The sequence below is a fragment of the Genypterus blacodes genome, unplaced genomic scaffold (assembly GCF_046128005.1).
Source record: "Genypterus blacodes isolate CSIRO-AG114 ecotype Tasmania unplaced genomic scaffold, CSIRO-AGI_Gbla_v1 ptg000105l_1, whole genome shotgun sequence".
In the NCBI taxonomy this organism is placed as follows: domain Eukaryota; kingdom Metazoa; phylum Chordata; class Actinopteri; order Ophidiiformes; family Ophidiidae; genus Genypterus; species Genypterus blacodes.
Genome location: NW_027466909.1, coordinates 1,814,245 through 1,840,016, shown reverse-complemented (window position 1 = coordinate 1,840,016; position 25,772 = coordinate 1,814,245). Strand labels below are relative to the sequence as shown.

The 25,772-nt window shown below is 46.3% G+C and overlaps 3 protein-coding genes across 6 annotated transcripts; 1 reads left to right on the top strand and 2 right to left on the bottom strand.

The window, feature by feature from the left end:
• Positions 1–58: 58 nt before the first annotated feature.
• On the bottom strand, positions 59–16,528 carry pank1a (pantothenate kinase 1a). 4 transcript variants are annotated; one of them, XM_076160291.1, is made up of 8 exons: positions 15,865–16,528; positions 9,003–9,149; positions 8,581–8,795; positions 7,534–7,787; positions 6,903–7,079; positions 6,061–6,184; positions 5,157–5,282; positions 59–4,905 (listed from the first exon to the last, which is right to left on the bottom strand). In XM_076160291.1, the coding sequence occupies exons 1-8, from the start codon at positions 16,133–16,135 to the stop codon at positions 4,846–4,848; spliced, it is 1,374 nt and encodes a 457-aa protein (XP_076016406.1). In that variant the 5' UTR covers positions 16,136–16,528; the 3' UTR covers positions 59–4,845. The 4 variants fall into 4 exon arrangements, with proteins under 4 accessions (XP_076016406.1, XP_076016407.1, XP_076016409.1 ...); XM_076160292.1 differs by having other exon boundaries at positions 8,590–8,795; positions 15,865–16,527; XM_076160294.1 differs by lacking the exon at positions 15,865–16,528 and adding an exon at positions 15,048–15,286.
• A 369-nt stretch (positions 16,529–16,897) lies between these two features.
• LOC143008546 (C-signal) lies at positions 16,898–18,774 on the bottom strand. Its single transcript, XM_076160360.1, has 4 exons — positions 18,140–18,774; positions 17,675–17,852; positions 17,473–17,567; positions 16,898–17,300 (listed from the first exon to the last, which is right to left on the bottom strand). The coding sequence occupies exons 1-4, from the start codon at positions 18,464–18,466 to the stop codon at positions 17,109–17,111; spliced, it is 792 nt and encodes a 263-aa protein (XP_076016475.1). The 5' UTR covers positions 18,467–18,774; the 3' UTR covers positions 16,898–17,108.
• Positions 18,775–19,297: 523 nt separating this feature from the next.
• On the top strand, positions 19,298–25,274 carry nphp1 (nephronophthisis 1). Its single transcript, XM_076160264.1, has 20 exons — positions 19,298–19,469; positions 19,980–20,041; positions 20,224–20,284; positions 20,374–20,507; positions 20,715–20,910; positions 21,103–21,204; positions 21,319–21,479; positions 21,623–21,668; positions 21,793–21,877; positions 22,063–22,157; positions 22,274–22,402; positions 22,498–22,572; positions 22,701–22,811; positions 23,003–23,085; positions 23,172–23,248; positions 23,371–23,470; positions 23,583–23,695; positions 23,823–23,896; positions 24,040–24,084; positions 24,410–25,274. The coding sequence occupies exons 1-20, from the start codon at positions 19,404–19,406 to the stop codon at positions 24,686–24,688; spliced, it is 2,094 nt and encodes a 697-aa protein (XP_076016379.1). The 5' UTR covers positions 19,298–19,403; the 3' UTR covers positions 24,689–25,274.
• Positions 25,275–25,772: the final 498 nt, after the last annotated feature.

Here is a 25,772-nt window from a genome sequence, read left to right as displayed (position 1 = left end):
AGGCCTTTTAGTGTGCGGCTGTGAATGTAAAGGGATCAATAAACGGCCAAAACACAGATCTCATTCAGTTTTATTTTTAATTTTAGAAAAAAAATCTCTTCACATCTGTACATACACATTGCACTAGGCAGGGCGCCTTTTTATCTTTATTTTTTGTGTGTCATTTTTAACCCTTTCCTTTTTCAAACCGGAGTTAAAAGCAGCAGCAGATCTGACGCAACCAGCGCTGAGCTTCCCTAAACCTTCACGGCCAGATCCATTTCACAGAGGAGCCGAGGTGATCGAGAGCGGACACCAGAGCAGACAGAGCGCGCCTAGAGCGGGTGGACACACACATACACACACACACGAGGCTCAGAGACAAGCTCAGGTTGTTTTAAGAGCAGATCCTCACTTCAAAATGTCTCATCATGACTGTTGGACAAACATTTGGAAGTGGACCTGGGGTGTGTGTGTGATGCTCTCATATCTGGGTGTGTCTTCTGTCTGCGTCGGCATCATAAAGCGGCACCGTGTCGTGTTTGGAAATTCTGGCCTTGAACGGTTTAAGAACTTTATCAACAGACAGATTGCTGGTGTAGAATATATCATATTAATACTATTTACAAAAAAATCTCTGTACAATCAAATACACAAGGGTGAAGAGGGTCTGTCCTACTGGTCGAGCATTCCAGAATACAGGTCAAAGGTTGAGATGTGATCATGCAACACGATTCACGACCACAGTAAGCACGGAGGAGGCCACACACGGAGAACGCTGTCACTTGTTTGGTAAGACACAAGGAAGGCTCGGGGTCTTGGCACTCGTGTCCCAAGTCAAGACAGGGAAGTCACAGGTCAACACTGACATTCAAGGACAAGTCAGGAGTCCTAATGTACCAAATACCTAATTTAAAAGCCAGCAAGTCATTCTATACACTCGTGGATGCTTTTGAAAGAGGAGCTGATTCACTACACTTCACTAATCTTTGCTTGGGGAAGGTATCAAGTGTTTCCAAGTCTAAAAGGTTAAACATCCAAGACCGTTCACTGATGTCAAAGCAGGAGTTGAGCGTCTTCTAGTTGAGTCTAAGTCGTGCGGCTCGGGTTCACAACGATGGTCCAAAAAATGCAGAACGACCGGTAAAACGGTGCAGCGGGGATAGAAGAGCGATCTTAGGCGATAGTACGCTTACAGTGGTTAACCCTTACAGGCCCTCCCTCTCTTCACCCGTTTGACACATCCCAGATTGCACTCTGGTGCTTAATGAGGTCTTAAACAAATCCTATTGCAAGCCCCCACCTTTAATAGTGTTTACGACTAAATCAGCAGGACAGAAACTTCGGGAGGAGAAAACTCTCTCCGTCAAGATTCAAACAGGATTTTCGGAAAAAGAGTTGGAACAAACAGGGTTGCATATTTTATCAAACGGTTACAAACGCGTCGGAAACGACTTTGTGGTTTTTTAGAGAAAGGGACAAAGTTACTGCATAGCCTGTTGATTTAAAGTTCACTATGGATGACGTACAGTACCATGGAGGCAGACTGGTCCCAAACGGGAGAGGAAACACAAACGATGCACGACGCCATCGTACAGAACTTTACATCGGGTCACATTCTCTTCATGTCGTTTCGTCTACTTTCAGCGAAATATAGCGATGGATAGTTGGAGATGTTCAAGGAGGTACAACTCACACTGAGGCTCAGCCGGTCACGTTTGTCGGTTGACGGCTGCTTCTGTTGGCCCCGCCGAGAACAATCAAAGCTTCAAACCCGACACAATACAACAGTGTCTTTACATCGTGTCGGGGCCACTGGCTCATAAATTAACTGGCCAACAAACAAGAGATGCTATGAAGAAGAGTCATCAAAACAACACAAACCAACAAGTGTTCCCAAATCAAAAACAGTTGCACACAGAAACACATCACAGAAATCAAAGTTGTAGCCAAAAAGGATCTCAGTGCAAAGTGGAAGTTCAGGTGATTTCTGTACTGATGCACGTAAGGAACTAGACACTAGACTGCATCCTAATATGTGCCGACTGCAATGTACCAACAAAACAACTGATTAGGAAAGAAAATGTAGAAATGTAGAAACGCTTTAAAAAAGAACAGAAGTCTCAAAAAAGATGAAGATTCGGCGGGTGAAGGGCACAAACATGTGAAGGCAACAGAGGAGGAGGAGGATCTGAGAGGAGACGGGAGGTGGCATGAGATGAAGAAAAGGCCAGAGGTGACAGAAAGAGAGCAGAGAGCAAAAAGGAACACGAGCGATTGACTCATTTCCAGATTTAAAAGGCTGTAAAACCTCCAAAACTCTGAATACTTGCATAAATGTGGCGTTTGGACAACACGAGTCTGTTTCCTAAAGACTAGAGTAGAAGAAAATAATCCTTCTGGGTTTGATATCTGTGGGACGCGGACATTTAGTCAGATATTAATGTCATGACACAAGGAAGCCCGTAATGTAATGAGGTACAGTATTGGATTCTAACTGGTGAGCGATGAAGCAGGCAGGAGAGCTTCAGAGCTCAAAGTGATGAAGAAGACATCAATGCAAATTCCTGATTTGGTGAATAAAACATTTAGACTTAGCGATTGATAATCCCGATAATACCTTGATATGAAACGTCCCAGTGCCTCATTAACCCTTGACCGCCAGGCTTCACCAAACGGAAACTTAATTGTTCTGATTAGAAACACTGAGAGATGGAGGAGATAAGGCGTGTGGACAGCTGGACGCCAGACGCTTCACCCACAAATACACATTGGCGTCAGATTGAGTGGCAACACGGAGAGAGAGGAGAGTGTGTGAAGGCCCGGGCTGGTGGGGAAACATGAGGAGAGGGGAGAGGAGAGGACCGCAGCACAACGCAACACAACACGGCGGTCCATGTGTCTCCTCAGCTCAGAGAACCAAAGTCACTGAAGGGAGAAGAAAGGAGACATTTTTCTACCGACCTCATCTGGAGGCCATGCTGAGGAATAGACGGTTGATCACTAATCTATGGTGCATGATTTAAATATGCATTACAGGTCAAAGCCATCTGATCTCCTCTCCTAAACAACCACAGCCCCCAAACCTGGGCTGTAGATTCTACACAGAGAGCAGTTTGTTCATTACAGGCAATTCAGCGAAGTGAGAGGACGTCTCAGGTGACGATGACGTAAAAGCAGTTCAGTGGGGAAAAAGCCTTTTACAGGTCCAAAGGTTTCCATCCACTAAAGTCCTCCAGTAAACCCAAACTGAGACAGGAGGGCAGAGGAGCCAAACAGCTTCCTGGAGTCCTGTGAGCTTTTCTTTTTTTAAAGGCCAGTAAACGATCAGGCGAAGGGGACAAAGTGTGAAGATCACACGAGAGTTCAAAGTGTGTGGCTGAGCTCAGGGGAAGGAAGGGAAGAAAGAAAGAATGAGCAGTTTAAGCACATAAAGCACAGGCAAGTCAACCGTTCTCCCATGTGACTAACTAAAGAGGCTGTTTACTTGAATCTGACTCTTTTTAACGCCTCCGTTTTGTCACTGTTTGTTTTGTATACTTGTATTAACAGGTTTCTTTCTGTCATCATTGTTGGATCAAACTGTGCTTTGATTGAAAGTGAATCTGGACCTGAGGAGGTTTTCGTGCTCCAATGTTTCAATATTTGGTTGAAATTTTGCGCAGTGCATCTGAAATGATGTGGGAAGCATGAAAGCAGATTGGAGAGCAGGACTGGTGACGTCACAACAGATGTGTGTGTGTGTGTGAAACATGTAGAGGGGTTTAACAGAACATCAATCTAACCCGATTCACGTTTTCCTCCAGGTCTGCATTGTCTCCCAAAAGATGGCGCCTCCCAGTAATGTGCTCAGTCCCTGAACGCCTCATCAAATCATACAGAGGGAAAGGATCCCTCCATCCTGCTGAAGTGCCTTTGAGCAAGTGTTTCCAAAGTATTTCACAAATCCCACAAGCAGACTGGCCAGCTGATGCAGATGCAGCTGTAGCGCCATCTGTTGGATGACAATGTCCATTCATCCTTTACAAACACCCTGCAGGTGAGGTCTGCATGCACGGCAAGACGGTGTTACAAGAGTTTGTTTACACAGGCAGAAGGAGCGAGATGCAGAAGAAGAAGAAGAAGAAGCGAAGGCCATGTGGAGAGAAGAGGACAGGCTGTGTGTCTCCTTCCTATCTGAGCTGAAGGAGGGCGGCTATCTTACGAATCTCAACAGGATTTGGCTCCAGTGCACTCCATAGAAGGCTATCAGAGAGGGAAGTTGCCCTCTCGCAGGCGATGGCGGCGGCGTTGGGTGCTGGGGTGGTCGTTACCCTAAATGTTCAGGTGCGGTTCGTGTCCCACAAAAGGAGCGCAGGAGGCGATCGCGGTCTGGTTACACATCCCACCCAGAAGAAACGTTGCACAATACAGCGGCCCGGGACAGCAGGGCCTTAATGCTACAGTAGCTATCGATCCAAACACACAAAGTATCAAAAGGAAAACGACAAACACTACAACACGCGGCGTCTCTGAGCACCGGACTCGGAGCTGATCGCAGGAATCAACAGAGCTGATTACAGGACACCATAAATTAATGAGCACAATATTAAAACTGCTATCATAAGGAGACTCTAGTTAGGACATGTGGGAGGAGAATATTAGACATTAATATTATATATACAATGTTAAATAATTAAAATGGCTTTTCCCAGTTTCTCCCCTCCCTCTCCCCCGTGTGTTCCGTCAGAGGCCCCCTGTGATTGGGGCCCTTCAGCAGCGTTAGAAGGTCGATGACGTCACATCATTAGATAGCTGATGACGTCACAGCGCTCAGTGGTGGTTGACATCTTCTCGTCGGGGGGTTGTTGGCGACCCGGTGACCCCTCAAGGCTCCTCTGTGGTCTTGAGCAGCTCCATCAGAGCTCCTACAGCTCCGAAGTACCCCTGAGGAACACACACACACACACACACACACACACACACACACACACACACACACACACACACACACACACACACACACACACACACACACACACACACACACACACACACACACACACACACACACACACACACACACACACACACACACACACACACACACACACACACAGCGAGAAGGTCAAGATCCGTCATGGTTTCATTGTGAGCTTGATTGACAGCCTTGTGCATCTTCCCGGTCTGGCTCTCACCTCGTGTTCCAGGAAGAGGGCTCTTAGTTGCCCCTTGGACCAGAAGTCCATGGCGTAGGCTAGCAGTTTGGTTGATACTGTGTTGATGCGCAGGAAGTTCCCCACAAATACTACGCGCTCGATTTTCTGCGACCAAGAGAGACACACAAAGAAGAAAGTCACACAAACACATCAAGCCCCTGATGTCTTTGTATCAGCCTGTGTGTGAAACCTTAACTGAAATAAATCATGCAAAAAAATACAATGTGTTAGAAAAATCATTGCAGAATTCATCATTTTTGTGTGAGATGGTGAAAAAGTGAGAGAGCAACATGCAATCCCTCTTCTGCACCACGCGGGGGCAGTAGAGAGGTGTCAGCACATGGAACAGCCCTCATGACACCCAGCTGATTAGAACCGCTCCTGTTTCCAATAAGATCAATAATTAAATCAATGTTTTTGTTGAAACCTGGTGTGGACGTGCATGTTGTTGCATGTGCATGTGCATGTGCATGTGCATGTGTATGTGTATGTGTATGTGTGTGTGTGTGCGTGTGTGTGTGTCTTGGGTGCAGCTCTGAGCGCAGTGATAGCCCTGTACAATGCTGCTTGATCACCATGCCACAAGGCAACACTGTAAAGAAGCTCACAGCACACAGAAAGGCTTACGTTGCAGTTTCTCCAGACCTGCAGGGCATTAAGCTTCAAACTCTCCAGCTGGTTTCAAATCGGCCAACATGCCGAGTGCGTTTGCCTCTTCTCCTCTCAGTGCTTCACTACTTTACTACTCAATAACCGCTGACAGAGGTCCAGGGCTGAGTTTGTGTCACTCGTGTTTGCAGGTGCATCTCTGTCCACAAGCATTAGACGTGTGAGTGTGTGAGTGTGTGTGTGTGTGTGTGCGAGTGTGTGTGCGTGTGCGTACCTCGTTGACGGCACACATGCGTGCGATGGATCCTATGTTGTTAGTGATGGTGACCAGCGTGGCTCTGGCCAGGTCTTCCTTGCTGATGCTGTCTCGCTTCTCTTTGCTCATCATGTGTCCAAAACTACAACACCGATAAATAAAATCAGTTATCTCCCATTTATATATGAACACACACACACTAACACACACACGCCCTCGGCATGAAACACTTGCAATGTAAAAGAAAGAGCAAAACAACTCGAACAGGTGTGTGAGTGCAGCATTGGCTCCATTCCAGGTGTGTGAATGTCACAGTCGCCTCTGGAGGTGACGAAAATATGTTGACAAGAGCATGAGTGTGTGTGTGTGTGTGTGTTGGCCAGTAAAATGACACAACAGGTTTGTGAATGCTAGAGCAGGAGACTGATAAGAATGGTATGACTTGGTAAAAAGCTGCAGGTCACTTTGCTTTACGGTCCAACCTTTGAACAGCGAGGCCACAGGAGGCACTGAATCACACTAAACCCTGATTACCGGGAGCGTGCCCGCGGGCCTGTGTGTGTGTGTGTGTGTGTGTGTGTCGTCCTGGTATGTACTGTATGCGCTGTGTTATAACAATGTGTGTGCAATCTATGTTGTTGTGCCCCGGGCCAAGTCTGTATTCCTGCAGCTCTAAATTACGCAACAATTGTAATAATTATCTGCTGTGCGCTCGTTCGCGTGTATACCACTGTAACTAATAACATTACGTAAGGCTGCATTCCATTTAGCTCTATACGTGGAAGGGTCCTTATATTCTACATAGTGGCTGGTGTTTGTCACATCTCTGAGTGCTTGTGTGAGTGTGAGTGCTGTGTCACCTGGATGCCACAGCCGAGCCCTGCAGGCCGAAGCGCTCGTAGTCTCCTCCGTAGATGTCCTTCACCAGCTTGTCCACGTTTGTGGAGTCGCCCTTGCTGGCCATTTCCAGCGCCTCCTCGAACGTCTCGCAGCCCGTCAGCAGGCAGCAGAGGCCCAGGAAGGTGCCGCCTCCCAGACTGATGGAGAGGAAGAGGAAGAAGAAAGAGGAGGAGGAGAGGAGAGGAGACCACATGTTTAACTGACATTGTGATAACTAGCAGGTTTCATAACGACTGTATTCATCTAAATTTAGTTCTTCAGGTGAAAAGCAAATATGCAGCAATTAAGCAGCGACAAAGCTAGCCTAAAACACAACACACACACACACAAAGCACGTATCGGCGGTGTTTTGTGACAGTAATCTGCAGGTGGTTTAAGTGTAAGACAAACACCTCAAATGAAACACGACTCTTCTCTCTTTCCTCATAAACATGCTCTCACATCTGAGACGGGCATCGGCTTTCCGGCCCACAACAATGCACGGAGACAGATGAGCCCTTGATTGATTTAGAAGTTTCTGTGTGCGTGTGTGTGTGTGTGTGTGTGTGTGTGTGTGTGTGTGTGTGTGTGTGTGTGTCCCGTCGTCCTCACCTGGTGCCAGTCACCCGTTTGTAGTTGTCCTGCGAGTACACGGCCAGTATGGAGACGCCGGAGCCGATGTTGACCAGCAGCATGGGGAAGGGGTCTTCCAGGCTGCAGGGCCTCTTCACGCAGCTCTGGGTGTCCGACGGGTTCTGGAAGTAGTAGCACTCTGGGTGGCCGTTGAAGCTGACGCGGTCCACGAACAGCAGGCCGCGGATCAGGCAGTCCAGCTCGTCCAGCTTCAGCAGCTCCAGGTCGGCCATCTGCAGCAAGCGACAGACAGCAAAGGGTTAAAGGTGGACGGACGCATGCGGTGTGGCTGTGTGGACATTTTTTAACAAGGTCACGCCTCAGCTCACGCCAGGTCACCGTGTCCAGGCGGAGTTTGTGCACGTGAAGGATTACATCACGTTTGAGGTGTTTCAGCTGATGACCTCATCCCTAAAATATTCCTTCCTTCCTTCTTCCTCCTCAGAATGACGGCCGTGTCAGATTTGACATTCAATGATAAAACTGTCGTCAAGTCGGTGTTGCACAATCAGGACAAACATCAGCATCATCGCTAACACATGAGCGCTGTTTCCCTTTCTGCCCACACACACACACTCACTCTCTGACTCTCTCTTAGTCACTCTCTCAATCACTCTCTGACTCTCACTCACTCACTCTCGCAGTCACTCTCTGACTCTCTCTCTCTCAGTCACTCTCTCAATCACTCTCTGACTCTCTCACTCACTCACTCTCGCAGTCACTCACTCACTCTCTGACTCACACTCTCTCAGTCACTCTCTGACTCTCTCACTCACACACTCTCTCAATCACTCACTCACTCTCTCAATCACACACTCTCTGACTCTCTCACTCACACACTATCAGTCACTCACTCTTTGACTCTCTCACTCACACACTCTCTTAGTCACTCACTCACTCTCTGACTCTCACTCACACACACACACACACACACACACACACACACACACACACACACACACACACACACACACACACACACACACACTCACCCAGTCATTCACTCATGTCACTCATGTCACTCACGTCACTCACAGTTCGGAAGTCGTTCTCGAACTTGTACGCCCCGCCGCCCGTGGCGCAGAGCGTGGTGTGCAGGCTGGAGAAGTTCTTGTCGCGGCCCATCTGTATGAAGCGCGGCATGGCCTGAGTGGGGAAGCGGATGAAGTGCAGGTTCCCCGTCCGGCCGCACATGGTCAGGTTCCTCAGCTCCAAGTGAACGTCGCGTACTCCCGTTTTACCTGAGCAAGGCACCAGAGATGGTTCTGGCTTAAAGGCTCACACACAAACCAAAACTTGAGATACGATTGCGTCTCAGGCCTGCAGATTAGAACCAACGACTCCAGGCTGATTATGGAGGCTGGACTCAACTACTATTACATCCTGGTTCATTGCTGTTAGTGGTTCTGTGCCTGAGCGTCCAGGCGTCTGTGTGTAGGGGAACCTACCATAGGCCACGTTGGAGGTGAGGTAGCGGCGGATGGACTTCAGGTTCTCCACTTCCTCCTGTTCTTCTTCTGCGGTTATGTCGACCGGCTCAAAGTACACCAGCTTGACCAGGGTGCCGCCAATGTCCATGCCGAACCAGGGGAAGGCTGCAGAGGAAGAAGAGGGAGCCGTTACTTATCGATTCACTCGACAATAGAGAGGAGAGGAGAAGAGAGGAGATGAGATGAGGTCACTGTGCAGTTATTTGGTTGGAATACTGAGTTCAGCACTGAAAAACTTCTCACAGCATCAGCGTCTAGGAAGAAGAAAAAAAGAAACAGAAACACTGCCACAGAGCCATGGCTGCCATGGTAACAGACAGACCCCCCCTCCCCCCTCCATCTGTGTGTCTTACTCTGTCTGTCACAGACACACACACACATATGGTCTCATATTTTCTCTCGTTCCAATCAATCTCACCTTCCTTCCTTCCTGATTCCATATCCAGTCTCTCCATCTTCCTTCCTCATCAGTCTCTCTCTTTCTCACTCATACTCTCATATTTTCCTCCACTTCCTTCTCATTCTCCATCTCGGCATCCCTCCTGACATTAAACTGGATTCTGTTTAAGGTTTCCTTGGCGAGAGTGGAACAGAACTCTACAGCTCTGTTTCCAGCACATCACTCAGCGTCTCAGTCTGTCACTTCAAAAGCAACGACGCATTAGCATAACAATGCACGTGTCCATCAAATAAGAGTTTGGAAAGTCAGACATATAGAAAGTTTGTTGGGCTTGGAGTGAAAGTATGAAAGCAAAACTGTGGAAAGGATATCTGCACTAAAAAGCTCAGAATTTAGTGCATAATTCATTTAAATTGTTGGGAATTTTGCTCAGCAGCTTGTGTATTCTGTATTTGTAGCAACCAGACGTTAGAATAAATATCCTGGTTGCGATTAAATACTGAATAGTGGCCTGTCAATGCTCCCTAACTGCACACAGACGACAGGAGGGGAAACAAACAGGAGATGACACATGATGCCTTCAGCCTCTAATCAGCCAATGCAGTTTGGAACAATGACCTCGTGTTGTCCCACCAGAAACACGGCCATGGCAACATATGCCGACGCGAAAAGCCACAATGTTGGACAGAGGAATGTGTTGAGCATACATACATGCTGGCTGAATGGGGGACGGATCAGCCCACTGAGACGCCAAGACACCACGGACGCACAAACACAACACAGCACACACACACACATAAGACAACAGAGTCAACCACACACTGTATCAGGCCTCATGGTGGCACAGGAGCTGGCAGTGTTGCCGGAAGGCTGCTGGTTCCAATCCTGTAGGTCTTTTGTTTAAATTCAGCAAGCACATGTTGTTGTTGACAATAACACAGGAAAAACTATTACAATATGACAGAATTAAAAGAGAACTAAGTAGAATTCGCTCCTGTTTCTGCCTTTAAATCCTCACCTGGTCCGGTCTGGGCTTCCATACACACTCTAACACAACAGTCAGAGAGGATGATTTCTCAACAGACTGCTGCAGCATAAAGTCATGCAGTTTCTTCAAGGCAAAGTTCACTAAGAGATAAGAGCCGCGGCTTACAACTTAGAGCTGTTCAGTCAGGCGTAAACAACATGTACACAATAAGATATAATACTAATACTACTATTGTGTGGTGCACAAAGTGTTAATACGACATGGAAGAATTAGTGACCTACAGCCTGCGTGACACCTGGGTCTTGTTCGATTTAAAAGCCGGCATAACGCCACCCTGCATCAGCTGAGAGGCTGAAGAGGAGCAGGGGCAGAGGAGAGAACATTGATTTCATTTGGACAATTCTCTAACTCGATTCTGCGACACATTCGAACGTGTTTAATACCAAACGCCTCCGACAGCCTGCGGACTCCACAGCTGACATCAGTCTGTCTTCTCTACTACTGACAAAGAAAGAAACAGAACCTTTCACCTCAATCCACCTGCATGGCCCCTGTTTGTTTGGACTGGAATCCCTCACCCTCACTAGTATCTGTTACACCGCAGATTGTTATTGCTGGTATGTTGGTGTTTTCGGTGTTCAGGACTCTACAGCTCTGGGTAAACAAAACCAATCAAGTAGAAATTATGGCCCGAGTTAAACTGATGAGCAAGATCAATACTGGGACCGATAAAGGCATTTTGGAATCGATTGCCGCAGCTACAGTATGTAGGGCAGAATCTCTGTTTATTCAATCTCTGTACTTGGTCCTGGCTGCCCCGGTTCCTCATCCTCATGTAAACATACAGCATGCTTGGACGAGGGTCATATCTATGATGAAATGGGACAACTGTTGTATCTTGTTGGAGGTATGCACTCTCTGAGCCCCCTCTTGCTACTTCAAGTATACTACAACTGATGCTAGACCTAATACCACCCTCTCCTCTGCCTCTGTCAGGTGGTGCTGGGTTTCCATGAGGAACCTAACACCCCTTAATCCTGCTGGATCTCTGGCCACAGTCGCCTCTCACCTACTGTACTGTACCTGCGCTGTAAACATGAGCCACTCGTGTAGACGTCTCCTTCCAAACTGCCCTTTTCCTTTATTCTCTCAGCAATGCCTTTAATTTGAAAAGCTTGGCGTAAGAGACAGAGTCAGTCGCAGCTCCTCCCTCTATATCAGGCCATAGGAAGAATCAATACACAGTTTAGCAAACAGAGGAAACTCCCTCAATGGTGTGACTGGCAAAGCAAATATGATCATATGTCTAAGGCAAATATATGATCTACCTTCACCTTTAAGTGTACCAGTCTAAACATGTGTTTCTCTGGTGACCTGACAGTTTCAGCCTTCAGTCTTTGCTTAACCATCGCACAAGGAAGTTCTCAGAAGGGAGTCGTACTTTGTTAATCAATCATTCGTCAATAGTAGCAAGAAACCTCCTTATTGAATCAACAGGTGCTTGTGACTTTAGTTAATATTGAACCTGTGTGATTCTCAGGTAAATGCTGCTGGACAGAAGATGTTCAGGTCAGAGACGTCACCCTGTTCCTAAGTGACTCCTGAGGGATGCCTGGAAAACTCCTCCCAAGTGAGAATTTGTGCAGGATTTCTATTTAAAAAGACTCTCACACACACACACAGCCAGTGTCCAGCCAAAGGTCAGTGTGTCAGGGATCAGGGTGTGTGAGGTGTGATCAGCTGCCATGTAGGTAAGAGGTCTCTGACCTCTTGCTCCACTTCAGCTCACATACTCAAACAGTATGAGTGTGCAGCCATCAGTGTGTTCAATCTGACTTTAATCACAAAGTCTTTGACGCTTTGTACTTATATTTCTTTCTGTTCCGTCATCTCGTCAAGAATGAACAGCAATCTTTCCTCTCAGATTTCTCGCTGCTTAACCTTTAATCTCAGGTTTCACAGGGAGGCTCGGTGTGTTTGTGTGAGCACAGGCAGATTTGTGTATGTTGTTTCCACGCTGTGCAGAGAGCACAGGATAACACTGGGACAGCGCGTGTGTGTGAGATAAGACAACAAAACAGCAAACCATGTTGTCGCAAATAGGATAAAGTCCCGTACGTGCATCACTCAGCAACACATCGCAGGAAGTGTGTGTGTTGTGTTCCTCTCATAACAGATTAAGAGGATCATCCAACTATCTGTGTTCTCATATAACTATTAGGTATTACTAGAAATCTATTATGAAGATGTCACAAACACGAGTGTTACTACTAGTAATGTTACGGCTGACATTTCTACAACCATCACAAGTACGACTACAGAAACAAACGGTCCTACTACTTTGGATGTTCTTGCTCTACTGCTGCTACAATTAGTATAAGAACAAATACTTCTACTGTCCTTGCATCACTCGTCCTACAACTACAGGACAACAGCTGCTGTTCCCTGTGCTGCTTTCATACCAACCGACTACCAATACTATTACTTCTAGTTCAAGTGTTCATAGTAACTGCTCTATCTCTGGGCAAACTTTCGGTGACTTTCCTAAACAGATAGATACAGGGATAGGGAGGGATTCTGAGTGGTTTTGGGGTGTGCCATGGACCAAACAACCCCCCGTGGCTTAATTAACATGACCACTGACACACACACACGCCCAGAGACCCCAACACCCTCACTGAAACCTGTGACCTTGCCGTCGCCCAGTCCGCCACCCATCACCAGCCTGTGGTAGAACATTGACGTGAAGTAGAAGATTTTCCACGAACGGAATCGCTTTAAGCAAGTTATTGTTTTACTAACTTCACACACACTCACACAGACCCACACACACAGAGTGCTGTACTCATTAACATAAACCACCTGGGCGCATGTCATTACGGGGAATATAAACCCATGAACAAGAAAACGAATGAGTCGCACAATATGGTTCAAGTCGCCATCTCTGAAAAGTCGAGTCCAAACATTTCTGACGTGTGTGTTACATTATTTTGCATACCCGGATTTCCGGCAAGACAGCCAGCCACAATTGGCAGCCGATGGTTCTCCTGCCAAAACAAATGAGAGCTGTTTTGACTGATTGAGGACTATAACAACAACTATGACATGGAGTTTAGGAGAGTATGTAAAGAACACGGTTGGTTCACACGGTAGCATTTGCCTTCAGAGCGAGGGAGGTGATGGTATTTATGGCGTTGCAGAGCAGTAATTAGAGCGGGGAGTGCAAAACCTCAGAAACCACCAGAAAAACCACCCGAGGAGAGAAAACTTTGGACAGCGATGAGAAATCACATCCCTGCAGGGAATTCATCCCAGTGACCAGAGGGGGAGACACACACACACACACACACACACACACACACACACACACACACACAGAGAGGTTATCCAAGTTTATCAGCACGGTTGGTTTCTGTCCAAGGACATTTTGCCATAGGTGGACATCTGAGCAGATATTTCAAAATTCACACGTGAGCTCGTCTCCAGTTCATATTTGGTGGACTACAGCGCATCTCAGTAAAACCCCAGCAGAGGATTTAATAAGATAACAGTCATACCATCCTAATGTGCTGGATCCTAGGTGACATAACACCGTCTGAAAAGAAGATGATTTCGGGGTCCAGCGAGTTTTCACAAAATGATTTTCAAAGTGAATTTACTGTTTTTAATGAGGTCATTGTGTGAGAAGCCTGTTCAGTCTGTCCAACTTCAAAGAAAGTGGAAATGGAACTTCTCGTCTCCCTCACAGATAGAGAAACTGCCTAAACTGTGTGGCACTTCTAGCACAAATGGATTTCCAACACACAAGCTCTAATGTTGCCCTGCACTGCATGCCTGGTTGGGTCGCAGGTGCAATTCCCAGAGGATCAAAGAAACAAAATACAGAAGGGAAGAGAAGGGAGTTGCACTTGAACAAAAGTATCTGTGCAGCGATAGTTACGATAACAAAAGCCTGCGGTTGCCTCACTGCACGCAGGTATGGCTTGCCAGTCCTAATGTTTATAGAGGCAGCAATCAAACATTAAAATGTAACAAGATAATCCTTGTACCGAGAGGAACAATCAGCAAAACTTGTAACTGGTTACAGCTTGATAAACACAGATAGGATAAGAGCTTGAGGAAACAGGAAATCAATTCTGATAAATGTTTTGTGTCCGTTTTAGCTGAGCTTCCTTGAAAGGAGAAACATACGATCACCACTATTCCTTTCCAAGTCTCCCTGTCGATCGCTCATTAATTCCCCAAATACAGCTACTGACGGTTGTGAGGAATGCTGCCTCGCTGGCTCAACAACAAGACCTGACTCTCCTTTCTTTTAGGAATGTCCACAAAGAAAAAGAAACAAGGTTCATTGTGAAATCCACATTCTCTCAGCAACCACAACGCGGAACATCTGACAGCAAGAAAGCAGATAGATAGAAACCAGTGCAGCTGCCTGCACAAGCACGACTACAACACAAGCCTCCAAGGTGAAGATCAACATTCTTCAGTCAACAGTCAGATGTAAATCTTCAGTTAGATTGTAGTCATTTCTCATTCATTACATGTATTTATGATCAACTTATCTTGCTCTAGGCTGCATAATACAATAAAACATGGATGAACACACACTTACCAGGTTTCTTTTCACTTATAAGCTTCATAGTGAGGTCAAAGTGTTGGACCATAGGTGTATATAGGAACAGCAAAGGAAAAAAAACACCAATAACAAGACAAAGTATATTAAACACGCTTGCCCAGGAAAAGCTTAGAAGGCCCAAGACACTGTGGCACCTTTATAAAGCCTTCGAACTGAGAGGAAAGTGCCTATGTTTTGTCATTCTGCGCTAAGACTGCATAGTTTCCCAAAATGAGCTGAACACCATCCCAAATAGTCCGTCAATAAGGGGGCGGGGCTCAGGTTCTCTCACCCTGCCCCCCGGAGACAGGAGGCGCGTTCTGATTGGCTGAGGGACGCCATGCCCACTTATCAGGAGCTTTTCCACCACCGGCTACTGACCAATCACATCGCATTAGATGACACCGAGGGTCCATCAACACAAAAGGGGTCTCCCTGACGACGGCCGGGTTCTGGGTCTATCAGGCCAGACTGAAACGTCAAACGCGCTGTCTAATTATTAAAAAAGAAACAAATATAATGGGGGACATACAAATGAGTTTTAACAATAATGAGAAGGGAGTCACGGGAGAGTAGCGCCAGTGAACCTAAGGTATCACTCCCTCCCTCTCTCTCTCGTTGCAATACGGCAACGAGATTGTGCAAACCAAGCAAACCCCGGTCCATCAATATTGGACGTCGGTCGTATCGAGGATTGCTCATCACTTTGTCTTCCATCACCAACACGAACCATCATGTCCGCCGTTCAAACGTCGTGTCAGAATGAACGCAAACGTAACAAAATCTAAGCCCGCACATACAGTTTGACACTTACGGGGTCTGTGCCGCCTCGCCGACTCCGTCCTCCGCCGCAGCCGGCTCCGTTTGGCCGGTGAGCCGTTGCACTCCACATCCTCTCCGCGGTGCAGGTGGTGCATGTTCTCCAACGTGCCGGTACCGGCGCTGGTGCTGCCGTTGGCTCCGGCGCTGCAGCAGCCTCCGTTGGCGGCGACAGCAGAGTGAAAGCCCCTCTGGCTCTGTCCGTTGTTGATGTGAAAGGGTCCCGCCGCTCCTTTCTTCTCCATCATTGACTTGGCTTTATCCATGGCAGCTGTAACGCCTCGCCTGGGTGTTTTAGCTTCGCATCTGTGGAGAGCAGAGAGGAGAAGCCCGACCTCCAAGCAGCGGCACACCGGGCTGTGCTCACCGCGCTGCTAGCCCGCTAGCCGACGTTAGCTCGCCTGCTAGCAAGTGGGACAAATATACCTTCACCGCTTCCGCTGTTTGGCGAGCAATGAACGTTGAAATGCCGAGCTAGACCTGAACGGACATGTTTGTTATAATGGCGTGTAGTGGCGAAAACACAGACTCGCACTGAGCGCTAAAATGTAGCGTTTTCTTTGAGGTCACTCGCGGTCATTTCCACACATTCAGATCCTGCCTGGCGCAGTAGCCGTCGTGTGCGCCTCTGAGTGTGTGTATGTGTATGTGGCTGAGCGTGTGTGTTTGTGTGTGCTACGTCACACCAGGCTTCTCCCACAGCACCGGGACTGAACCGGTTCACCCCCTCTGACCGGTTTGTAATTATTTTCTCTTTGTGAAATTCACACATTGTGACACAATATTAGACAACGTACCAATAGACTCTTCATGTGTTGACCAAAATCAGTCTCTTGCTCTCCCTCTTGAACACACACAACAACACAGACGCGCGATTTTAATATTTTAACATGGTAAATGTTAAATATGCAGTGTTTCTGAGAGCAGGCGGTTACAGGCTGTTTAGGCTTTGTTGCCATCTTGTGGCGTTTGGCTTTAACTGTTTGAGCACTCATGACAACAAAAGAGATCAACCACCATGCTTCATTAATATATATTTCTATTTTATTCTCATTAAATGCCCAGAGAAGGGGCTCCACCTGCCAAAGTGTTCCATCAACTGTAAATGCAAGACCACCTTATTCAAGACATGGACCTGTGTCTGTGTGTTGTAATCTGGGGGGGATAAACCATGTATGATCTTAAAGTGTTACCTCCTGACATAACACAGGTGTACACCAGTGTTCCATTGACCCGTGTTTACCAGGGCAGTTCAGTCCCGTCCCAGTTGTAGGCCTTTCCAGACTTCTCTATATTCAGTGTGTCAATGATGCTCATCAAACAGTTAACCGAGTGTTCGCTACTGAACAGCTTGTCCTTTGGTACATTCTTGTGGTACTGCCGGGAGAGGTCTGTGTTAACCGTCCCTGGGTGTAAGGATACACACACCACCTGAAGGGGAAACAAAATCAGAGATGGGAATGAGTGTTTTTCTTAAAATGTGGCTCTTAGGTTAAGAATCTTCTGTCAACTATCATGACCTTCAATGTCCGTCTTAATTTTTGTGTGAAAAATCTGAAGTGTGTGCAAAAAAAGACAATCTTGTAATCATTTAACAACAAACCTTGGGTCGACTGCGGCCCAGCTCTATGGAAAGATTCCTGGTTGCCATGTTTAGAGCTGCTTTAGACATTCTATAACTGTACCAACCACCAAGGCCTAGAAGGGAAGGACAAGAGGACAAAGTCATCATACTATCTACTCTCAGAGTGCGTACATTACATTACAGGTGTTGATATTCTTGTTATTTCTTCCACTGGACATACCGTTGTCGCCGATGGAGCCCACTTTAGCTGTGATGTTGGCCAGGACGCCGCTGTGCTGCTTTGCTTTCTCTGGTGGCTGTTGACCAAAACTGCCTCCACCCTTCTGAAGCAAAGGTGCAAAATATTTGGCCATGACCAGAGGCCCCACTGTGTTGGTGGTCAATGTAGAGATGATGCCCTGGTGGAGGAAGCATGAAGTAATACAGAGCAAAGGGTTATTACATTACAAACAAAAATCAGACAGGGAAATTATATCAAGGGGACAGAAAAAAAAATCAATTTTCTGTGTTTGTTTGTTTTTGCTGTTCAATTGAATGAACTTTATTAATAGGGTATGTAGAATTTGAATTGTTTTACTGTCAAAAATATCAACTTGCAGATTTGTTTAAGATTTAAAATGACGTGGTTTTTCAGTAAATAAACTTGGCTGCTCTCCACCAGAACCTCAGACCCTCTGGAGCTCACCTGAGCAGAGACGTCCCTCAGGCTGGTCTCTCCTTTCCCGGAGGGGTGAAGCATCGCTGCGGCGTTGATGATCAGGTCCAGCCGACCGAAGCTCTCCTTCACCTGCTCTGACGCCCGGCGGATGTCTTCCTCCCGGGTCACGTCCAGCCGGAGGACCGTCAGCCTGCCGGGGTGTGCAGCCCCCAGATTCCGGAGCTCCGCCGCCCCGTCCGGGTCTCGGCATGTCGCTATTACGACTGCGGGAGTTTTGTTTTTCAATACATGTTTGCAGAACTGAAGTCCGAGTCCTCTGCTGGAGCCCTGAATGAGAGCGACGGGTCCGAGCATGTTTAACACGTTACTCAAGCAGCGTCTCAAAGGTCTGTTTGATAACCGCTCTTCACGTGACCCGGAAAGTAATCAGGCCCGCCATCTTTAAAAGCGTACGCCCCTCTACTCTAAGGGCTGAGTGTGCTTGCTGGAGGAGGAGAGCTCCTTCAGGCCTTTTCCGTCCCTGCATATCTGCTTAATGTGGCACCGAATCGTCGCCTCTTATTTATATGTATGTTTATATATACATAACCCAAAAAATACATTCAATATGACTGAATGCGGGCTGCAGAAATAATTTGAGTGGGTCCCTGGCCTGAAGGAGCAATGAGACAGGAAACAGGAGAGCATCCTACGCCGAAGTGTGCTATCAGACTGACACGCCCCTTTACTAGAGCTCTGTGTGTGATTGGACACATCTGCCACAGCTGACACTTTGGCAACAGGAGGAGGATGTGTGTGACACGTGTGTGAACGGACAAATAACAGCAACAACTCATGTGTAAAACTACTCGCATCATCTTGATATTACCCGGTCTGACTATGTCCGAGAAAGACTACATGTGTCATAAAATAACCACGAACAATTAATAAAATTTTCTTAAAGCAGTAACTGGTAGTTTAATAAAACATTCCGAAAAATTCAGTGATGAATGGCTGCATCTCACGATAAACACGATCATTTAACAGTGTGAACACGTGAAATACAAAAAATATATATATATACTGTATATTCAGAAATGCTTGACGTTACTATGAAGACAATACTGCTGAAGAATCACCAGGGGGCGGTAGTGCACTTGTAACGCTGGTTGCTTACCGCCGCTAAGAAGAAGAGGAGGCGGAAGAAGAAGACGTTGCTAAGCGACCAAGGGAAGTGTCTTTGATTTAGCCGTAGCTTGGTCATTAGCCGAGCTGCTATCAGATGGATTATAAACATTAAAACCGCGTGTAAATGGCACCAAAGAGAAAAGGACCATTACAGCTTGTTCAAAGAGAGGCGGACGACATTAAAAGACAGGTCAGTTACATTATGTGCCGGAAATAACGGGGGTTTAACGATTTATCTCTACACGTTAGTTTGTGTTGGCTATTCAAGTGTCGTTTGTTTTGAATATTGTGTTTACGCGCTGTTAATAGTTTGACCACCGCCAGCATCTTGTCTTCAAATACACATAGTGGTCACACAATTCACCACAATTAAGTCACTTTTTCCATGAAGCCGCCATTTCCACAAGTTTCCTTGACCAGAATGGGCGGCAGTGACCAATGTCAACACCTGACAAGTCCAGCTGTAACTAACATTACGTGAATCTAGGTTGACACCGAATTTATTAGGGGAGATGAACGGGGAAAGTCAACCCGTTTTATTGTATGAAGCGCTTAAGACTTAAGTTGACTTTGGTCTGTCATTTTCTGTACAATAGTGCTGAAACAGAATGTGCAGTTCAATAATAATTGTTAAAACATAATATCATAACATAAACATACTAAGTGTGGCTGTACTCACGTGTCTGTTCCTCTGATGCAGCTTGATGCTCTTGTGAAGGACGTCCAAAGTGAGAGAAGATCTACTGAAGAAGCTTTTCAAAGGTTAAGAACATCAAAAACTCATTCATTCACACATTAATTTGCTGTATGATCGCTGCATAAGGACAAAGTATAGCTTGAAACATCTTTGCATCGATCCTTTTCCTGTTCACAGCAGTGAGCTCCAAGGTCACTGTCTTTTCTGTGAGGTTGTTCATGATTCTTTGATGTCTGATTCCAAACAGATGTCAAGAATTGCACATAACAGCAGAGAAGACACTGAGAACCTTGAAGAAGCTGACCAAGGTCATTACCATATTTAAGTACAACCTCTAACTCCAATATTGACTCTGTAACCAACCACAACCACTGACTCCCGTTGTATGCTGGTGTAGGCTGATGAGCCGGCTCCAGTGGGGAGCTATGATCAGCGGAAGGAGGAGGAGGAGAAACGACTGAAGAGCATCTTGGAGTGTCTGAACACACTCTTCATGCAGCTGTCACCACCAGGACCCAGTACTTCAGCAGGGTCAGACACCCGGCTCCCCTATTCTCCACTACTCCATATCATCTCTGTGTGTGCGTGTGTGTGCGCGTGTGTGCGTGTGTGTGTGTGTGTGTGTATGTGTGTGTGTGTGTGTGTGTGTGTGTGTGTGTGTGTGTGTGAGTGTGCGTGTGTGTGTGCGCGGTGAAGCTGTGTTTGTCCAATCAACCTTTCTTTATGTCTGATTAACAGTGACACCTCAAAGGAAGATAGCGACAGTGATGACGATGAGGATGGCGAAGAAGATGATTACGATGATGACAATGATATGGACAATGAAGATGAAGATGAGAAGCAAGCTGTGAAAGTGCCCTCCTATTTAGAGCGTCACATCTACACAGCCCTCAGTGATTTCAAAGCAGAACAGGAAGGAGATCTGTCTGTGCAGGTGAACTTCTTCCTGTTTCAGAGACACAAAGTACAGACAGGCTGCATTTTACAACCTGCTCCATTTGTTTATCGTCATTTCTAATCGTCTAACTAAGCAAAACATCTCAACCTCACTTGGTTAAAGTTGTAATGTAGTAATTATAGGGCTGTAACATATAATTACAACAGCCATATGTTCCCACGGTTTCAGAGAGGTGAAACATTGAGGATTATCAGGAAGACGGCTGATGGATGGTGGCTGGCTCAGGACACTAAAGGCAACAGAGGAGTGGTTCCAAAAACCTACCTGAAGGTCCACAGCTATGAAAACACATCATATTAATGAAGCTGTAACAGGATATTTAAACTCATATTGATGTTTTGGCAACTTTCAACACTCACGCAATTAAACCAACTCACTTTTCAGATCGGCTCAGGTGTCAACAGCGTTGACGACGATGATGATGACGACAGCGGCGGCGATGAGGAGGATGATGAGAAAAGAGTAGGAGACAATGAGGCGGAGGAGTCAGAGGAGGTGGAGGAGCAGGATGGTGAAGAAGGGAGTGAGAGCCAAGACAAAGAGAGGTGAGGCTCTGCTGCTGCTGCTGGGGTGATATTTGGTTTTGCCGTGTATTTGGCTTCAGGACGATCCGTGACAACAACCACCATCCTGTGAATTTTAGTTTTAGTGTCAATAATGGTTCCTGTCCTTTGCTCTTCATCTGCAGCGCTCCTGCTTCCAACTGGTCCTCTGTTAGAAAAGCTCTATCAGAGGTAAACCTCACGCTTCTTTTCATTTGTTCCCCTCAACAAATACTCAATTCACAGCTTCAGACTGTGTATCTGCATGGTTTTCACTGTGTGTATGTGTATGTGCTTGTGTGTGTGTGTGTGACAGATTGATGCAACTGACGTGCTCTCTGTCATGGGGGCCATACCCTCAGGATTCAGACCATCCACTCTCAATAAACTACTGATGGAAGGTGACAGCATCACAAACAGCAATGTAGCTCTGTGTCTTCTGCTCTCCTCTTGTATGATAGACTGGCAGCATGTCCAGTGTGTATCCATCCTTTCTCCCAATGCATGCTGGGATAGGTTCCAGGCCCCCTGTGGACCAAAACACAAAGAAATACTCAGACCTCACAGTTTGTTTTGTCTTTTCTAGGTGTCAAATACAGAGGAAGTTACTACCTTCAGCCTGAACTCAGCCAGTCACAGCTCTCTTTCAAAGACCTCTTCCTGGACCCAGACACTGGCAGGGTGAGACTTTCTTCTGTGTGAGTGTGTGTGTGTGTTTAGATTTCCCTTTGTGCCAAGCACCCAGTCACTCACTCCTCTCCTCTCCTCTCCTCTCCTCTCCTCTCCTTTTCCTCCAGGTTCGTGCTCGGCAGGTCAAGACTTGTGTTTGTTTCACTCTTTGGAGCTGTAAGATGATTCCTACTCCCGGCGTTGGCGTTCAAGTCCTGAGCAGACACATCCGCCTCTGTGCCTATGATGGAAATGAGGTGGCGTTCTCCTTTTTGAAGTGGGACTTTTTTGGAGAATCACTGTTTATTCACAACTAGAATGAACCTGTAAAATGCCTTTATACTTGTTTCAGGTGCTGAGTAACATCCACACTGTCAGAGCCACCTACAACCCAAAGAACCCCAAGACCTGGAGCTTCTCTCCAAGGGTGAGAAGATTGAAGCATTGTGTTGCGATTGTGTTCAATTGCTGCTCTGTTGTTGAGCTGCAACCAAACCTCGATCTTAAAGAAAAAAGTGTGCTAAATGTGTTATTGTGTGTGTGTGTGTGTTCCAGGTGACAGGTATCCTTCCAACCCTCCTAGATGGAGATTGTTTCCTTCGCTGTAACTCTGTTTCCCCTGACCTGGGAATCCTCTTTGAACTGGGAGTCTCCTTTATACGGAATGTAAGGCACAGATACACACACACACACACACGTGGGTTAGTGTGGAGATGAAGTCATAGCAAAGGAGCATAAATCAACAGGAAAAAAGACGAGATAAAGAATCTCAAAGGACATGGACTGCAATTATGCAACATGTGACATTGGCATGGACATTGACAGTGTGTGTCTGATCTCCTGTGTGTGTATTTTAGTCGACAGGTGAGAGAGGAGACCTGAGCTGCGGTTGGGCTTTCCTCAAACTGACCGATGACACTGGAAATCCACTTCCCAACAGGTGCATACACAGTTTCAAAGATGAATAAACTTACAGAATGTTGCAGCCATATTGTAATGGAATGTGAGATCTAATCTATTATGCAGGACCTACGAGCTTCCAGTGAACGGAGGGACTCCTGCTGAGAAAGACATTTCAGTGGAAGCTTCAGTCACAAGAGGATGTAAGAAGACAAAGCAGAGCTCAGCACCCACTGCCAAATCATTCAGCAAGCAGAGCGGTCACAAAGTAATTGTAACCCTCTATCTCTCCTCCTCTCCTCTCCTCTCCTCTCCTCTCCTCTAGCTCCGGGTGGAGTCTTCCAGCAAATGCTTCATGCCAGGCGGCAGCCCAAACTGATCATCAAACTGAAATCGGTCAACCATCGGAGCAGAACACAGCTCAGGTTACTGATGATTTAGTCTATAAGTCTATTATTATGTATGTACTTAGTATTTGTGTGTGTGCACATACATGTACAGGTAAATGTACGTGAATGTAGTTTTTCTCCTTGTCAGTCTTCTTCCAGAGACTCTGCTGCACTCGCTGAGCTGTGTTCACCTGCTGGCTCTGCACAGGCAGCTGCTAGCTGACACCCTGGTGATGGAGAGACCTACTGTACAGAATGCAGGTCCAGCTCTCTCTCTCTCTCGCTCGCTCTCTCGCTCGCTCTCTGATTATATTCATACCAACAAAATATTTTGATGTTGATAATACATACTGTATATACCCTCTCTCTCCCTCTCTCTCCCGTTCAGACCTCATCTGTAGTCCTGTGCTGTCTACCTTCCCTGAGCTGCTGGACCAACCAGACCTGCTGGATGCTCTCAGGGTTTGTATTAGTTATTAGACAAGAGTGACAGATGAACTTCAGGAAGCCTGAAACCTCTTGATTGTAATTGGTTTGTTCTACAAACAAAGCAGTGGACTGTCATCTTCTCCTTCAGAATCACATATTTCAGTGTTTCCCTTTAGAGTTCTTGGCTGGGTGCAGAAACAGAGATGAGCAGAGCGCAGAAGGTCAGAATTGTGTGTGTGTGTGTGTGTGTGTGTGTGTGTTTACATATATCTGCAATATCAGTGTAAACCTGTAGGTAGTGCTCTCACTACAAGATGTGTGAGTGTGTGTGTCCCAGTGTGCATTTTGACCTGGTGGCTTTAAGTTAAGGTGTGTGTGTGTGTGTGTGTGTGTGTGCGTGTGTGCGTGTGTGTGCGTGTGTGTGCGTGTGTGTGTGTGTGTGTGCGTGTGTGTGCGTGTGTGTGCGTGTGTGTGTGTGTGTGTGTGTGTGTGTGGTCCTTTGACCAGGCGTGTTCTTCATCTACTCTTATCTCTGTGTGTTTCCAGAGAGACCTGTCCTATCTGAAACAGGAGTTTGTTAAAGTCTACATGTCTTCAGTCTACTACCTCCTCCACTCGCCCTCGCTCCCGTGTCATCACTGGGCAGACCCGTCCTCTGAGGAGCAGCGTGCCAGGTTCATCTACGCCACGGTGGACATGCTCAAACACAACCAACACACCTCCGGTCATTCAGGAAGCCCGGAGGTCTTTGTAGATCCCACTCCTCAGCATCTGGCCTTTGATGTCACAGAGCTGACCTTTGACCTCCTCAGCACCGCACGATAATAAGATTATCAAATCAGACATTACTCAACTTTTACAGGAATCGGATAAATCATGAGATAGATTTGTAATATGTTAAATTTCCAGGCTTTAAGTCTGACTTAATGATGTCATAAGTGACATTTTAACGTAACAAATCACCACAGTCAGTTTGAATCAGGTGTGTAATTAAATGTACAACATCATCACTGTTTATCCTTCAACACTGGATACACAAACACTGACACTGTGCTAACTACAGGCAAGCAGGGAACCAAGCTCATTTGTTTTACGCCAATCATGCCAAGATGTCTCATTGAATGTAACGGTGATGGTTTGTTGTTTAAGTAGACAACATATAGCAGCTTTAAGTCACTGGCAAGAGTTTACATCCAATAGTTTATGTCAGTTTTTTAGGGAAAGGCAGTTTATAGGGAATTTTTAGAAGTCAGTAATCCTCTTTCTCCCTCACACACACTCACACACACACACAGAATCTTGACATGAGCATTGATTGTGGCTGAAACAAGACAACAAAATATTTATATTACTATAAGCACATGTTGATACTTTATTTATTGCCAAATGTTGTATTATTTTCTAATAAACACTGTTGGTATCAGTTTTCGATTTGTTCTTATTTCATGAATCCAGACTTAAGTTCAAGTTGTGGTCCCATACCTGACGCTTGAATGGTCACTGAGCTGTTTCATTCAACCCCACCCATTTGTTCAATATCCCCTGTGTGTGTGTGTGTGTGTGTGTGTGTGTGTGTGTGTGTGTGTGTGTGTGTGTGTGTTAAATGACAGGGTAACTGGAGTGTCCAGGGTTAATAATTATTCCTCTGTCATCTATTTATAGCCTGGTATAAAAGCAGCCAGAGCAGTGAAGTTAGATCAGTGCAGGCAGAGACTCGCTCACCAGTGGTCACATTATGAGAAAGAGTCATTATGAGAGTGACGCAACAGTTTCTTGCAATTCTACAATTCTGATATAACGTACAGCGGCTGCAGGCTAAACTGAATGGAATTTTCTTCTTATTTTCTAATGAGTAATATAATTCAGATATTGTCGTAAGCAGGACGATGAGAAATGCTAGAATAACTTA

What these genes read in the sequence shown, in the direction of transcription:
- LOC143008546 (XM_076160360.1), bottom strand. Translation starts at nt 18,466, where the DNA reads ATGCTCGGACCCGTCGCTCTCATTCAGGGCTCCAGCAGAGGACTCGGA. An exon ending in GGGCTCCATCGGCGACAACG is followed by an intron (nt 17,568 to 17,674) that starts GTATGTCCAGTG and finishes CTTCCCTTCTAG; the next exon opens with GCCTTGGTGGTTGGTACAGT. An exon ending in TGGGCCGCAGTCGACCCAAG is followed by an intron (nt 17,301 to 17,472) that starts GTTTGTTGTTAA and finishes TTTCCCCTTCAG; the next exon opens with GTGGTGTGTGTATCCTTACA.
- pank1a (XM_076160291.1), bottom strand. Translation starts at nt 16,135, where the DNA reads ATGGATAAAGCCAAGTCAATGATGGAGAAGAAAGGAGCGGCGGGACCC. An exon ending in CACCTCCAACGTGGCCTATG is followed by an intron (nt 8,796 to 9,002) that starts GTAGGTTCCCCT and finishes TGCCTTGCTCAG; the next exon opens with GTAAAACGGGAGTACGCGAC. An exon ending in CCCTCTTCCTGGAACACGAG is followed by an intron (nt 4,906 to 5,156) that starts GTGAGAGCCAGA and finishes TGTGTTCCTCAG; the next exon opens with GGGTACTTCGGAGCTGTAGG.
- nphp1 (XM_076160264.1), top strand. Translation starts at nt 19,404, where the DNA reads ATGGCACCAAAGAGAAAAGGACCATTACAGCTTGTTCAAAGAGAGGCG. An exon ending in TGGACCCAGACACTGGCAGG is followed by an intron (nt 22,158 to 22,273) that starts GTGAGACTTTCT and finishes CTTTTCCTCCAG; the next exon opens with GTTCGTGCTCGGCAGGTCAA. An exon ending in CCTGGAGCTTCTCTCCAAGG is followed by an intron (nt 22,573 to 22,700) that starts GTGAGAAGATTG and finishes TGTGTGTTCCAG; the next exon opens with GTGACAGGTATCCTTCCAAC.